The following is a 14,950-nucleotide window of genomic DNA, read 5'->3' on the forward strand; positions in this document are numbered from 1 at the left end:
GCAGCTTTCCCTCTGCGTCCCAGCACCAGCACCACTACCTGGAGCTGGCCCGTTCCCTGTCCAACCACACTGAGCTGCAAAGGGCCTGGGCCACCATTGGCCGCACCCACCTGGACATCTATGACCACTGCCAGTCACAGGAGGCCTTGCTGCAAGCACAGACTGCCTTTGAGAAGAGCTTGACTATCGTGGACGAGAAGCTGCAAAGTGAGTGCCCTGCCCTGCCCCGCCCCACCCCCCAGAACTGTAGGCAGAGGAAACTGTCGCCCCACCTCCTGCCCTGCCTGAATGGTGGGTTTCACCGCCTGGGCCTTCCCCTTGCAAGGCTGAGGTCTGCTCTTAGAAGCCCACTCATGGGGAGACACACAGCCCGTGCTCCTGAGTGCCTCAAGTCTGGCATTCTGTCATTTGCTCTCTGTGTCTCCACATTGTCTTCAGCAGAGCCCCTGGCTCTCACCGTAACAGGCAGGAGCAAGGGTAGGGGATAGGGTTTAAAGCTGGAGACGCCAAATGGGGATAAGACACCAAGTGTCTAGAGGGGCATCTTCCAGGGAATTTGCCCAGGCGAGAGCTGAGTGAGATGAGGGCTCGGCTCTACCTCAACCTGGGCCTCACCTTCGAGAGTCTGCAGCAGACGTCCCTGTGCAACAACTACTTCAAGAAGAGCATCTTTCTCGCTGAGTGAGCCCCCTACCCCCCCACCCCTGTGGGTCTCCCACTAGCAGAGGAGACGTGGCATGTCTGCCACATGCTGGGAAGAGCAGGCGGGGCTGCTGGTCCCAAGCAGCTCCAGCAGCTAGCTACACATCAGCACTGGGGTGCCCACTGTGCTGTCCAAGAGTGGCAGTGCCCCGGCATTTAGCGCCTGTCACCACCCGCAGGCAGAACCACCTCTTTGAGGACCTGTTCCGTGCCCGCTACAACCTGGGTGCCATCCACTGGCGCAGGGGGCAGCACTCCCAGGCCATGCGCTGCCTGGAGGGGGCCCGGGAGTGCGCGCGCACCATGAAGAAGAACTTCATGGAGAGCGAGTGCTGCGTGCTCATCTCACAGGTGCCGTCCTCAGCAGCTCCGGGCTCAGCCCTCGGGTGGGCTTGGACCTGGGGCGTCTGCAAGTTCCACTTTCCCTCACCCCCAGATCCTCCAAGACCTGGGGGATTTTTTGGCTGCCAAGAGAGCCCTGAAGAAGGCCTACAGGCTGGGCTCCCAGAAGCCTTTGCAGAAGGCGGCTGTGTGCCAGACCCTCAAGTATGGTGAGCCTGGAGGGGGACCCCTCCATGGGTAGAGGGCCCCAGGGCATGTGTCCTTGAGGTGGTGGCAGCCTTTCCCGCCCTCCCTTCTTGTTGGGAGCAAAGCCTAACTTTTCTCTGAGTCTGTTGCACAGCATGTTAGAGAGGCCCTGAGGGTGCTCAGGAGACAGCTTGGGCATTTCCACGGAGCCAGCATCTGGCAAACTGGAGACAAGTTGTGCCCACCTAACAGGATGGGGGAGTGGGCAGGGCATGTGGCCCTGGAGCATGGTGGGTGGCAGTCAGCAATGGCTGGCAGTGGTCCCCACTTGCGAGCCAGCCATGATCTGAGTTGTTACTCATTAGTTACTCTAATCCTTGCAACTACCCCACGAGGTAGACCCTCCAACGACCTATCTCAACAGCCGGTGAGCGGACAGGGTGGGCCGGGATGGCTGGGCCAGGGCCTGCTTTGTGCCACCCCCTCACACGAGGCTTTTTCCGGCAGTGCTGGCAGTGGTCCGACTTCAGCAGAGACTGGAGGAGTCTGAGGGCAGTGACCCTCAGGGTGCCATGGGCATCTGTGAGCAGCTAGGGGACCTGTTCTCCAAGGCAGGAGACTTCCCCAAGGCAGCTGAGGCCTACCAGAGGCAGGTGCGCCCCCTACCCTCGGCTGGGGTGGCGGGAGAGGGGCTGCATGTGGGCCCGCAGGTGTAGGGCAGGCCTTGCCTCACTGTTGCTCCCCAGCTGGATTTCGCAGAGCTGCTGGGCAGGCCAGGGCCCGAGCTGGCCGTCATCCATGTGTCCCTGGCTGCCACCTCGGGGGACATGAAGGACCACCGCCGGGCCGTGCAGCACTATGAGGAGGAGCTGAGGCTGCGTGACAGCAATGCCCTGGAGGTGAGGTGACAGCTCCAGCCCTGCCAGCATCTCAGTGTTTGTCCCCATGGCTCCGCCACTCTGGTGGTGGGCATGGCGGGCATTTCCTTCCCAGGGCTGCTGTTCTCCTGGCTCCCGGGAGCGGTGTGGTGGCCGGGGCTGGCTGGGTGCAGTGGGCAGCAGCCACTGGCTCTTTCTTCCCACTTCTGCCCCAGGATGCCAAGACCTGGCTGAACATCGCTCTGTCCCGAGAGGAGGCTGGTGACGCGTATGAGGAGATGGCGCCTTGCTTCCAGAAGGCACTCGACTGTGCCCAGCAGGCTCAGCAGCCCCAGCTGCAGGTACGGCCCCCCCCCACCCAGCCGGGATCCCCACATGCAGCCTTCCTGCAGCCTGCTGTCACCTCATTCCTCACCCGTCTTCCCCTCGGTGATTGGCACCCCATGACGCTGAGGTAGGCATCCCCTGCTCCTCAGAGGCAGGTCTTGTGGCACCTACACACCGTGCAGCTGAGGCTGCAGCCCCAGGAGGCCCCTGGCACTGAGGCCAGACTGCAGGCGCTGAGTGTGGACGAGGACGAGGCAGGCGAGGGTGAGGACGAAGAGGGCGAGGGTGAGGACAGCAACACCCTGGAGACCAGCGAAGTGGAACTCTCCGAGAGTGGTGAGGCCCGAGTGCTGCCTTGGCCCCATGCCAGCTGGTTCATGACAGGAGGAGACAACCCTGCGTAAGGGGGTGACCAGTGCTAGTGAGGCGGATAGGAGGGCGTGTGCAGGCAGCCTGGGCAGTCCTGGAACCTTTCTGTAGGAGCCGGTGATGGGGAGCTGGTGGTTGTCCACTAGGGGAGGAGCAGGGTCGGACCTGTGGATGTGAGGGTTAGTCTGGGACAGACTTGGACTGAGGCCAGCAGTGCAGGGCAGGAGGGCTGGGGCCAGGGTGTGGGGACCCGTCCCTGAGGCCAGGAGGAGCTGTGGTTCCATTTTAAGCTTGAGGGGCCTCCAGAATCCCTTGGTGAGTGGCTAGGGGCTGTGGGCAGTTTGGGCCTCACCTTAGAGAGGTGAGGATGGGTGTCGCTGGTGTGTGGATTCAGGGAGCCATGGGCGGGGTGGGGAGAGAGAACCAAAGATGGTAATTTTAAGCAGTGCTGTTCAACAGAAGGTCATAGTAAGAAAGAAGGTTCTAGAAAGGGCCAGAGGCATAGAAGGGGGCAGAGGGCAGGAAAAGAGGTGAAAAGTGGGATTGCACAGGTTGCAGGTAGAGGGCACCAGACCCAAAAAGGGTACTTCCCAGGAGAGAGGCAGCAGAGGTCAGGGACACTGACCCACAGAACAGGGTCTGCGTGCAGAGTGCGAGGTCAGCTGAGCAGAGGGACCGTGGGTGCCAGTGACCGTAGGCAGGGTTGGAGTGAGCTGGGAGCTGGTGCCAGGCCCCTGCCCTCAGGCTCACTTGGGGGCGGGCTCTGCCCTTGCAGAAGACGAGACTGACAGCCAGTCCCAGCAGCTGGAGGATGAGGACCTGCCGGGCTGCCTGGGCCGGCACAGGGCGAGCAAGGTGAGGACAGCAGGGTGAGCGTGTGTCCCCTCCATGGCCCGCAAGGGCTGCCCGGTCCCCTTACACCTCTGCTCCTCACCCTGCGGTGACTCTGCCCATAGTGGAACCGGCGCAATGATGTGGGGGAGACCCTGCTGCACCGAGCCTGCATCGAGGGCCAGCTAGGCCGTGTCCAGGACCTCGTGAGGCAGGTACGCCTGCCACCCCGTCCCCTCCACCCCGCGGGCCGCACCAGGGGCTTTCCATCGGGGTACACGGTCTCCCCAAGGGGACAGGGAAGGACATGGGGCCTGGAGGGAGAACCATGTTCAGGCCTCCCCGGGACTCTGCCTTGTTGGGGGGGCGTCTCCCAATCTCTGGGAGGACCTCGGCCAGGGCCAGGCCTGGGATGGACCTATGAGACTCGCTCAGGCCTCAGAGCCCTGGGGTGAGGCCAGGCCATGGCGCTGTCAGGGTCAGGTTCCTTCCTGTTCGGTCACAGGGCCACCCCCTGAACCCTCGGGATTACTGTGGCTGGACGCCCTTGCACGAAGCCTGCAACTACGGGCATTTGGGTGAGCATGGCTGGGGTCTGGCACACGAGGAGAAGGGCTCCGAGGAGGGTTCTGGGAGCTGGCTTGTGTCCTCTGTCCCACAGACATCGTCCACTTCCTGCTGGACCATGGGGCCGCAGTGGATGACCCAGGCGGTGAGGGCTGCGAGGGCATCACCCCCCTGCACGATGCCCTCAATTGCGGCCACTTTGAGGTGGCTGAGCTGCTCATTGAACGGGGGGCGTCAGTCACCCTGCGAACTAGGAAGGTGAGTGGGGACACGGGCCTGGCGGCACTGGCAGTGGTCGGGGGCTGCCCCCGCCGGGCCTGCTCAGCTGGGTACCTGCAGGGTCACAGCCCGCTGGAGACTTTGCGGCAGTGGGTGAGGCTGTACTACAGGGACCTGGACAGTGAGACGCGACATCGGGCTGGCGCCATGGAGAGGCGGCTCCAGGCGGCCTCCGCGGGCCGAGGCAAGCAGTGTGCCCCCGCCCCTGGGAACATTACTCCCTGGCCCGAGAATCCCTTGGGCCCTGATTCCAAGAGGGGTATTTCATGTGGGTCGCAGGGATGGTGCCAGGCCTGCCTCACTTGATCCCATCTCCCCACAGCTCCCCACAGTCCCCTGGCTCTCCAGACCCTCCCAGCGGACCATCTGTTTGACCCTGAGACCTCTCCTTCCTCGAGCCCCTGCCCAGGATCCCCAGAGGCCCCTCAGGCCAGTGACAGGGTCTCCCAGGCACAGGCGGTGCCGGCTGTGGCCAGGCCTCGGAAGAGCAGGCACAAGCTGGCCAGCAGTAGCAGCTCAGAGGGTGAGGACAACACAGGGCCCCCCCGGCCAACCCAGAAGAGGCCCCGGCACTCTGCCCCAGTGCAGCAAGCCAGGGCCAGGATGCCTGGCTGCACCAGCGACAGGGAGGCGGCAGCAGCAGGAGCTGGCCGGACAGCCTACCAGGCGGCCATTCGAGGCGTGGGCAGTGCCCAGAGCTGCTGCCAGGGGCTCATCCGGCCTCAGGGTCCAGGCGAGACCCCCACACCCCACGCGGCTCTCATTCCTGAGGAGGAGTGCCTGGCTGGGGACTGGCTGGAAGATGACCTGCTACTGACCCCCGGTGGCCGGAGCAGCCACCTGCTCCACCCCCAGGGCGGTGGGTATAGCACCAGGCACAGTGCCTCGGGGTCAAGCAGTGATGAGAACCCTGTCAGGCCGCGGGCCCGGGCCAGGCAGAGCCGGCTGTCCGTGCTCAGGGGTTGGAGTGCACGGGTCACAGCAGGCAGAGACTGCAGCTCGGCCATGAAGCCCCCACGGAGCCCCGATGTCCCCGGCGGGGAGAGCCTGGTGACAGGCCTGCCTACGGTGGGTGCACGGGCCTGGAGCAGAGCCGACTGCAGGCAAGGGAGGGTGGGGCATGGGGCTGCTCTTCCTGACGCAGCCCGTCCCTCCCTGCCCCATCTGCCAGGGACCGGTCCTGCCGCCTCCCATCCGGGTTCGAGTTCGAGTCCAGGACAATCTTTTTCTCATCCCCGTCCCACACAGGTAAGGCATCACCTGCCCTCTCCCACCTTACCTCCCTCTGCGCCCCGTGGGCTCTGCCAGGGGGTGGCACCCCAGTGGAAGCCGAGAGTCCTGGTGTTTGCACATCAGGTCGGATGTGTGACAAGGGCTCACTCTAACTTGATGTGCCATCCCTGCTGGTCCAGGTCAAGGTCAGGGTGCCCTGCACAAGCACAGCAGGGCCCTGGAGTGGTCTGGTCAGGTCCCGGGACCCCGGGGAACAGCCCGGGGGAGCCAGAGGTGTCCTGGGCCACAGGTGCACTGGCTTCCCAAGTGGGTGGGGGTAGGGTGGGGCCCAGGCCTCTGCTCGGCTTGTGCAAGGACCTGGCCAGGTCCAGGGCTCAGCGTGGTGCCCATGTCCCCACAGCAAGGAGGCCCACTCTGTGGCCTGGCTAGCTGAACAGGCTGCCCAGCGCTACTACCAGGCCTGTGGGCTGCTGCCAAGGCTCATCCTACGAAAGGAGGGGGCCCTGCTGGCCCCCCAGGATCCCATCCCCGATGTGCTGCAGAGCAATGAGGAGGTGAGTGGTGGGGGCCAGACCTGAGCATCAGGCATCCTTGGTGCGGTGTGCCCCATGCTGTCTACCAGTGGTGCCTTCCAGGTGCTGGCTGAAGTGACTTCGTGGGACCTCCCCCCACTGCCCGACCGCTACCGCAAGGCCTGCCAGAGCCTGGAGCAAGGTAAAGGCCCAGGGAAGCTGGCAGTGGCCTGGCCTGGGGACAGGGGCAGGGGGCAGGTAGGCTCTCCCTATCCCCACCACTGCCTGGTCAGCAAGCCTCGGTCCCAGGACCCCAGGTATCCACCAAGGCTCCCTCCCACCACACCTGTCCTCAGGTGTTCCTCCACCACCCAGTGCCCACACATGTGAGCGGTGAGTGGTAGAAGATGGCCGCACCTAGAGTTGGGACCTTGTGGAAACCCAGAGCCATTAGGCCAGGCCTGGCAGGGAGTCCAGCCCTGCAGGGAGGGCCTCACAGGGCAGAGATGGGTTGGCACCACCCACCAGCCTGCGAAGAGGCCTCAGGCTTGGAGGGACCAGGCTCTGCAGAGCCTCCAGTGTGCCCCAGGGCTCGGGAGCGAGGGGCCGCCTGGCTCACTACCAGGGTTCCCACCAGATGGGCAGGCTCTGGCCCTGGTAACACCACATCTCCTCCAGGGGAGCACCCACAGGTGCTGCAGGCCATGGAGCGCCAGGGCCTGGGCCCCGCGTTCAGCGCCTGCCGCCTGGCCCTGCACCAGGCTCAGCTCACACCCCTGCTGCGGGCCCTTAAGCTGCACTCTGCACTCCGGGAGCTGCGCCTGGCAGGGAACCGGCTGGGGGATGGCTGTTCCGCTGAGCTGCTGGCTGCCCTGGGCACCATGCCTGGCCTGACCCTCCTCGACCTCTCTTCCAACCACCTGGGCCCTGATGGCCTGCGCCAGCTTGCTGCTGGCCTCCAGGGGCAAGCCCCCTTGCAGGTCAGTGACAGGGTGACATCAGAACTTTCGCACCCTGCCGGGCACTGGGTGGGAAGGTGCCATTGGGAGTGCTGGCTGGATGCCAGATCCCCTGGGGGGCCTGTGTCTTCCTCAGAACTTAGAAGAGCTGGACTTGAGCATGAACCCCCTTGGGGATGGCTGTGGCCTGGCCCTGGCCTCCATCCTGCGGGCCTGCCCGGTGCTCAGCACCCTGCACCTCCAGGCCTGTGGCTTTGGCCCCCGTTTCCTCCTGAGCCACCAGACGGCCCTGGGCAGCGCCTTCCAAGGTAAGTCAACCACACGTCCACTTGTTGGCCCCAGGGTTCCAGCTGCCATCAGAAGGGTATGTTTAGGAGCTCAGAGATCCTTGAGCCAGAGGGGTCTTGGGGCACCAGCCTGGCTTCTGAGCACACGTAGGTAGACGTGGGTGCAGGGCCGGCCTGGGCTATTCCCCCAGGACACACCCCGACTCCAGCCATACCACAGAACAGAGTCCCAGCCCGTGTTCCATGTGCCTGAGACAATTCCACCGTAAGCCCACTAAGGCTGCTGAGAGACTGGGGACAGGGGGTTCTCCAGGGGCCATTCTGCAGAGATGGTGAGCTAGGAAGTGAGGTTCAGCACTGAGGACAGCAGATGGAGTGCTCCCCAGGCCCCCCCACCACCACGCACGCACATTTCGGCCCAGGGCCTGTCGCAGGCAACCTGAGGCCATCCTGTCGTGCAGGGCAGGCAGGGGCCAGAAATGGTGGGGAGACGCTGGGCTCGGGAGTCTGGCCTGCCCCCTCCCTAGCTGGGAGATCCTGGGCGGTTTCCCTGTGCATGAAATCGCAGGCGACAGCTTCCCAGAGGCTTCATGCGGTTCTGCGCCCAGGGCTGCAGCAGGGCTGGGGGTGGTGACTGTGAGGCTGACTGAGGTTCTGGCCCTGGTTCAGATGCCAGGCACCTGAAGACACTGTCCCTGTCCTTCAATGTCATGGGAGCCACCGCCCTGGCCCAGACCTTGCAGAACCTGCCTGCTCACAGCCTCCTGCGCCTAGAGCTCAGCTCTGTGGCAGCCAGCAAGAGTGACTCAAGCCTCACGGAGCCCGTGGTCAGATACCTGACCAAGGTATGCAGTGGGGACGCCAAAGGTCGCACGCTTAAGTTGGGGTGGGGGAAGCCTTCTGTAGAGCTACCCGCTTCAGGCTGTGAGTTCAGGCAGGAAGGGCACCTGGAACCAAAGTCCCAGGTAAGACCCAAGGTGCACGCCAGGCCTCCCAGTGCTCCCAGGGACTCTTCCAGCTGGGGCTGGGTCCCCGTGATTTTCGTATTACAATATGCCAAGTGTGACTTACACCCAGAAGGAAGGACATGTCTTTCTGGTTTGCTAATTGAGGGGATGCTGCTCCCCTCTGGTGCCCCCGGGGCTGTTTAGCCTTTCCTAGAGGGGAGGTGTCTGGCCTCCAGTGTGTGGGCCCTCTGCTGGGAAGCAGAGAGGCAGGCACCCCGTTCAGCGCAGCCTGCCTTTGGCCTCTGTTGTGTCCAGGAAAGCTGTGCTCTGACGCACCTGAGCCTGTCAGCAAACCACCTAGACGACAAGGCAGTGAGAGACCTGAGCAGGTAATACCACCTGCCCAGCCTTCACTGTCTTGAGGGGGGTCTGACCTCAAGGCCCAGGATCCTGAGAGTTGAAGGGGGGCTGCTAGGTCAGGTAGGGACAGGACACAGAAGTGGTGCCAGCTCCTTCCCATGTGCCCCAAGCCAGGTCTGGCCACTGTGGTCTTACCCCTGGCAGTGCCGATGGCCCTGGAGGATGACCTGTGCCATGCAAGGATGGGGGGAAAACCTGCTGGGCCTGGCTTGTGGCTCCCAGGGTGGTGGGTTTGTCTGGGGCAGTTTTCTCTAGTGATGGGGGCCTCCCTCCCTGGACACTGACACCCCACACACACACTCACACACACACTTCCCTTGTCTCAGATGTCTCCCTCTCTGCCCCTCACTTGTCTCTCTGGACCTGTCTGCCAACCCCGAGGTCAGCACAGCTGGCCTGGAGGAGCTCCTGTGTGACCTCCAGAAGCGGCCACAAGGCCTGAGTTTCCTAGGCCTATCAGGTGAGCTCTGGGTATGGTGGCCACCTGCTACACCAGGCTGGTGACACACATCACTCTTTAGGGACCTACCTGAGACCCACATTGCCTCTTCTGAAGGGACTGTTGCTGCCATTAGCCAGAACACAAGGGTGGGTTGGGCCCCCTGAGGCTGACAGTGTGGTACAGGTGACTGGAAGCGGGTGTGAGCCTAGCTCCCAAAATGATGGGGCAGGAGGAGCATGGGGTCTCTGCCTCTGGCCTGTTCAGCCTGATCCTCGGAGAACATGGCAGGGGGCACGGGACCCTCTTGCACAGGGACTTCCTCTTTCCCAGTGTCGAGGAGGGAGCTCAAGGTAAGGGTGGTGATAGCTGCCACTGAGACCTTCCCAGGTCCTGGCAGGGGCTGCTCTGACCTTACTTTCCTGGCCTGTGGCCTGGCTTAGCTTGTTCTCATTCTGGTCACACCCACACAGTGCCCTACCAGAGCTGTCTCGATGATCCCGTGGGAGCCACCAGCAGCCTGGCACCTCCAGCTGGGGGCACCAGGCTTTGCCCTCCAGGAGGACAAGGGCTGGGAGTGGGTGTACACAGGGGGAGCCCCCCTGGGTTTTTCCTGCCCCTCACCCCCCACCCCACAGGGCCAGGCTGGCTCCTCCAGCAAGGCACCCCGATGGCATGCTGGTGGCAGGTCTGCACTCAGCTGAGGGGCTGCTCCCCACACACCTGGCCTCCTGGCATCTGGCGCTCACCAAACTCCCTGGGGACCCGAGCTTACTGGGCACCCTGGCCTCTCAGGATCAAGCCTTGGCAGCTTAGTGTGTGCGGGAGACTCACAGGCAGCCCCACTGTGTCCACTTTATGGGTGGAAAGACCCAGGCGTTGTCACAGACTGTCAGAGGCACAGATGTGACTGCAGCGTTTATTTTAGGCAGCCTCCCTCCTGCCTGACCACCGGCTGTGAAAGGGCCCACGGTCCCAGGCAGCTCCTCTGGGAGAGCACACCCCCGCCTAGAGTGTTATCTGGCCTCTCTGCTCCTGCACCTCCCTGCAGTACTTGGGGCCTCAGAGAACGGCTTTCGAGGGCTACGTTAAATAAAGAGAAAAGGCTGGGGCTTGGGAGTGCCCTGGAGCCTGCCGTGGCCACCACCACTTGACTCCTGCAGGGCTGCCCTGGTTTGGCCGTGCTGGGAGCAGCTCCCTGAGGCCTGCGCCTGCCTCCCTTCTGCAGGCTGTGCCGTCCAAGGCCCCCTGGGCCCAGGCCTCTGGGACAAGATCGCCACGCTTCTGCAGGAGCTGCAGCTGTGCAGCAGAAGCCTCGCCCACGAGGATCGGGCCGCCCTGCGCCAGCGGCTGCCCAGCCAGCCCGGCTCAGGCGCGTGCACACTGGACCAAGGCGCCAAGCTCTTCTTCCGGCGCCTCTGAGGGCCAGCGCCGCCCTGCGCACCCCCGCCTCGTCCCCCTGCCCCTAATAAACGACTGCTGCTGCCGCCTCACCCCAGCTTCTGCCTGAAAGGCGGGCGGGAGACGGGGTTGGCTTTGCTGTAGGGAAACGGCCGCTGGGACTGTGCGCAGGTCCGGGCTGGGCTGGGTTAGCACTGTCCTCTGCGCGCAAGCGCAGACACGAGGGTCGAGCGCCGATGGCAGGGAGGTGCGCGCAGGCGCGGAAGTCAGGGAGAGCGCCGAGCGGCCGATCGTGAGCCCCGCCCCGGCGCCATCTCCGGGACCTGCGGATCCTCCTCAGGTACTCCGGATTGGGGGCGGGCGGCCAAGGGTCAGCTGACCCGGTGGGGAAAGGCGACTGTGGCCTAGGCCCGCTGGCGTCGCCACGTGCAGAGTGCCCCTCCTCGCCCGGGCCTTTCATCTCGGTTTTCTCCCGGTTCCCGGGATTGCCGCCTCCGAGCCCGGCGGTCGTGGACGGGATCCCCAGGCGTGTCCCTGCCTGCGCACCCCTAAAGGTAGCCTTGCCATCCGCGCGGCCCCCACCAGCCAGCCCCGGGTCCCCAAATGTGCCCCCCTCGGGGCGCCTCATTGCTCCCCTGGACCCGGTGGTAGCCTGAGTGAGTGTCACCTACAGCCACATCATGGGCATTCTCTGGAAACTCGCGTTTCTGGCTCTAGGTCTGGTCTGTGAGATTTAGCCTGGTATTGGTTTGTAGCCTGGGGACATTCGTTCTCGTGGCTGAGTGGAATCTGGCCTTAGGACTACCAAGGGTTCCCCTTTTTTCAGCCCACTCCGGCTGCACCTCCTCCTCCCTGATGCTCCAGGAGGGTTGCGGAATCGTCTCCTCCGTGTGCCCACCCAGTGGGCCCTTGTCAGTGTCTGCAGACTCCGCCCCTCGTTTCCTGAGACGTGCCCCTTAACTTGAATGACACTGCTCTTTCCCAGCCCTTACCCTGCCTGCACGCTGGGGTGCCCCAGGACTCCAGCCTGGGCTGCTTTCTCGCTTATCTTCCTTTGCCCCATAACTGTCCCCTGTGTAATGCCATCCACCCTGGGGCATGGCTCAGCACTTGGATGTCCAAAAGAGCCTGTGCAACCCAGCACATCCCAACCAGGGCACGCTTTCCTGCACACTGGCCACCCTGCCAACTGCCCTTCTTGTCTCCGTCTCTGCACCTTACCATCCTGGTGCCAGTGGGCCAAAACGGGTGTCATTCTTGACTCATTGACACCCTGTTGCAAATCCTTCAGTGGGTCTGGTGGGTCCACCTCCAAAGCATTTCTGGAACTGGCCCCCTTATCAACTTTCTGGCTGGGCAGGGGCCTTCTGCTTTCGTTTTCTCCTCAGCCCACTGCCCAGCTGGGAACCCAGTGTCTTGCCTTCAGCCCTCCAGGAGCTCCTGCCCAGTTAGTATAAAAGTCAGGGTTCTGACCTGCAAGAGCTGCATGCCTCTCAGTTCTCGTTCCCTAGGATGACCTCACAGAAAGCTACACACACACACACAGTGCTGTGTCTACCAATCGGTCCCTATAGAAGGACCTGTTACTGTGCTGCTTTGTCTGCCCAAACGCTCCTCCTTGGGTTCATTGATAGGCACCGCCTCTTCCCCTGGTCACCTGGCTTGGAGCCACCTGCCCTTCCCCACAATCACTCTGCTCCCCCATGAGACGCTTCCTCCTTACAGCGTTCAGAGCCGGGCAGGTGTTCCCAGCACAGCATTTAGTGTCCTGTGTTCATTACTGTTTCTCACCTGGCTCTGCTGAGGGCAGAGAACTTCATGGTGTCAGGGGTCCCCTTTGAGTTGAGGATGGCTCTGCTCCCCAGGTCTCTGCCTGAGTCTACAGGATGTTTCACGGGATCCCAGCCACTACAGGCATGGGAGGTGAGTGTGGCCTGAGCTGGGCCCAGGGTCCTAAAGGGCCCAGGCTTTCAGCCCCTGCTGCAGAGGCTGATGGGAGCATTGGCCGGGGGTTGTGGGGGGTGTCTATAAGTGTCCCCCTCATTTGGCCTCAGGGGGTGGCCAGGGCCTGGTGCATTATTTTATCACTGGGACCCAGCGACCTCCTGGCGGGGCTGGCTGGTTACAGAGATGACAGCTTTAATGTGGCTGGAACCTCGGGGTTGTGGAGTTACCAGCCATGGTTAAGGTCACAAAGCATGTGACAAATGTTTCTGCCCCTCACTGCACGGTAAATAAGGTATAGTCACCCCGCTGTAGGGTGAGGTGGCCAAGGAGTAGTGATGGAATGCAGGGGCAGGCCTGGCTTATGGCCTCCTGACCCCAGAGGCATGTCTTCTGCTCAGGTCCCCCCACAAACTGATGGAATTCCCAGCCTCAAGCTCCCTCCTGGCTCTTTGGGACGTAGCACAAGGGACAGCCTCAAGAGGGGTGCTGAAATGGGGTTGGGGCCAGGGTGGGCCTCCCCTTTGTGACCGTGCTAGCTCTCTGCCTGCTCTATTGTAGCCCCTGGAAACAAGCCGGAGCTGTATGAGGTGAGTGGCAGGCGCTCACCTCACTAGCACTGACCAACAGCAAATTCCCATGTGAGCAACCCCCCTGGAGCTGACACACCCCTCCTCTCTCCAACAGGAAGTAAAGCTGTACAAGAATGCCCGGGAGAGGGAGAAGTGAGTCCAGCACCTAGGCTGCCCTCCCCCAGCACACATACCCCTGCCCACCCGCCTCCCCCAACCCCAAACCCATCCCCAACCCGAGGGTCAGGAGGACACAGGGTCAGGCTGGGCTGAATGCACAACTCCGCCACAGCTGCACCCAGTGGGGCTGGTGCCCTGGGCTCTGGGGGCCCCGGTGGCCCGGCCTGATGGCACACTCCTCAGGTATGACAACATGGCGGAGCTGTTTGCAGTTGTGAAGACCATGCAGGCCCTGGAAAAGGCATACATCAAGGACTGCGTCACCCCCAACGAGTGAGAGCCCCTGTCCCTGCCCTTGGAAGCTTGTTTCTGCCCTCCAGGGCCTGGGTGCTCCACAGGAAGCGAGAGTGGGGGTCTGTGTGGGGGCCTCTGCCTCCCCCATCAGGCTGTGAGGGTGCGCACTTCTGTGGGGCCTGCCCAGCACAAGGAGAATGCCCCTGGGGGCTAGCAGCCTGGGTGCCTTCCCAGCTGGGGACGTCCTGGTGGTACTGCAGGGGAGAGGTGTGCCCACCGCCCTGGTCCTGGGGTTTCACCCCAGCCTGCTTCCCTGGGCACAGATGACCTGGTTGATGAGATGCCTTCAGAAGGCAAGCAGGAGCGTCGGGAGGTCAGTCTGTGAGGTGCTGCTGGCCAGGCCTGGCATCTGGGAAGGCCCACCCAGAGGACCACGAGCTGTGGGTGTGAAGGCTTGGCCAACAGGTCCAGGAGAGCAGGCCCTAAGGGGCTGGCTGGGCCTCTGCGCAGTCCGGACTTGGACCCCGTGGCAGCCATATTTTGGCTACCCTCCCCACTCTTGTCCAGAGTGCTCCCTTGTGTAGACTCAGCGGAAGGCCTTGCCCTTGATGGCTCATCTCTGACCCGTCACCCAGCCCTCCTTGAAAGCTGCCCTGCGTGCTCTGTCTGTGGTTGGGCAGGGCTGTCCCCGTGCTCAGGGCCCTTGTCTGGCCCTCTTCCTAGGTACACCGCAGCCTGCTCCCGCCTCCTGGTTCAATACAAAGCCGCCTTCCGGCAGGTTCAAGGCTCAGAAATCAGCTCCATCGATGAATTCTGCCGCAAGTTCCGCGTGAGTGGGCTGACCCCTGGGCGGGGGATGTGGGAGGTGTGGGTGCTGCTGGGAAGGGTCCTGGCCTGTACCCACCTGCCGCCCTCTCAGCTGGACTGCCCGCTGGCCATGGAGAGGATCAAGGAGGACCGGCCCATCACCATCAAGGATGACAAGGGCAACCTCAACCGCTGCATCGCCGACGTCGTCTCGGTGCGCCCGCCTCCCTCACGCATGTACACAGGGTCCTGGGGCTTTCCGTGCTGCACAGCAATCCGCTCGCTGGGCGGGGGGCCCGGTAGCTGGGAATGAGACGGGTGGGTAGGCCCCTCCCCAGCCTGAGAACCACGTGGGACATGCCCAGGGTCAATGCGGCCAGGGCTCCCATGCACCCACAGCCCAGGGAGGCCCCCAGGCTGTGGGCACACAAGTGCGGGAGGAGGCCTGAGTGACCAGGGAGAGGCTGGGCGGGGGATGGCCTGGGCCCCAATCCTGTGCAGGGTCTCCCATCCTCCGCCCCTGGGGTGAGTCCA

General features: G+C 63.3%; 2 protein-coding genes across 2 annotated transcripts in view; both read left to right on the plus strand.

Moving 5' to 3' along the window:
• Positions 1 to 10,771, plus strand: part of TONSL (tonsoku like, DNA repair protein) — a 12,055-nt gene extending 1,284 nt beyond the window's left edge. Inside the window, exons 3-25 of the mRNA XM_019630127.1 lie at positions 24 to 207; positions 552 to 681; positions 882 to 1,053; positions 1,139 to 1,253; positions 1,738 to 1,883; positions 1,977 to 2,129; positions 2,324 to 2,449; positions 2,585 to 2,771; positions 3,580 to 3,659; positions 3,761 to 3,850; positions 4,141 to 4,213; positions 4,297 to 4,460; positions 4,542 to 4,665; positions 4,804 to 5,549; positions 5,653 to 5,729; positions 6,115 to 6,268; positions 6,350 to 6,428; positions 6,905 to 7,206; positions 7,322 to 7,493; positions 8,142 to 8,317; positions 8,735 to 8,808; positions 9,166 to 9,299; positions 10,507 to 10,771. Coding sequence (XP_019485672.1) covers positions 24 to 207; positions 552 to 681; positions 882 to 1,053; positions 1,139 to 1,253; positions 1,738 to 1,883; positions 1,977 to 2,129; positions 2,324 to 2,449; positions 2,585 to 2,771; positions 3,580 to 3,659; positions 3,761 to 3,850; positions 4,141 to 4,213; positions 4,297 to 4,460; positions 4,542 to 4,665; positions 4,804 to 5,549; positions 5,653 to 5,729; positions 6,115 to 6,268; positions 6,350 to 6,428; positions 6,905 to 7,206; positions 7,322 to 7,493; positions 8,142 to 8,317; positions 8,735 to 8,808; positions 9,166 to 9,299; positions 10,507 to 10,700 — 3,852 coding nt within the window. The 3' untranslated portion in view covers positions 10,701 to 10,771. The remainder of the gene's footprint in view (positions 1 to 23; positions 208 to 551; positions 682 to 881; positions 1,054 to 1,138; positions 1,254 to 1,737; positions 1,884 to 1,976; positions 2,130 to 2,323; positions 2,450 to 2,584; positions 2,772 to 3,579; positions 3,660 to 3,760; positions 3,851 to 4,140; positions 4,214 to 4,296; positions 4,461 to 4,541; positions 4,666 to 4,803; positions 5,550 to 5,652; positions 5,730 to 6,114; positions 6,269 to 6,349; positions 6,429 to 6,904; positions 7,207 to 7,321; positions 7,494 to 8,141; positions 8,318 to 8,734; positions 8,809 to 9,165; positions 9,300 to 10,506) is intronic.
• A 151-nt stretch (positions 10,772 to 10,922) lies between these two features.
• Positions 10,923 to 14,950, plus strand: part of VPS28 (VPS28 subunit of ESCRT-I) — a 4,732-nt gene continuing 704 nt past the window's right edge. The window contains exons 1-7 of the mRNA XM_019630128.1: positions 10,923 to 11,019; positions 12,545 to 12,602; positions 13,185 to 13,213; positions 13,311 to 13,348; positions 13,559 to 13,648; positions 14,333 to 14,438; positions 14,529 to 14,720. Of these exons, the coding sequence (XP_019485673.1) occupies positions 12,566 to 12,602; positions 13,185 to 13,213; positions 13,311 to 13,348; positions 13,559 to 13,648; positions 14,333 to 14,438; positions 14,529 to 14,720 (492 nt within the window). The 5' untranslated portion in view covers positions 10,923 to 11,019; positions 12,545 to 12,565. The remainder of the gene's footprint in view (positions 11,020 to 12,544; positions 12,603 to 13,184; positions 13,214 to 13,310; positions 13,349 to 13,558; positions 13,649 to 14,332; positions 14,439 to 14,528; positions 14,721 to 14,950) is intronic.

Source organism: Hipposideros armiger, unplaced genomic scaffold, assembly GCF_001890085.2.
Source record: "Hipposideros armiger isolate ML-2016 unplaced genomic scaffold, ASM189008v1 scaffold_897, whole genome shotgun sequence".
Taxonomy (NCBI): Eukaryota; Metazoa; Chordata; class Mammalia; order Chiroptera; family Hipposideridae; genus Hipposideros; species Hipposideros armiger.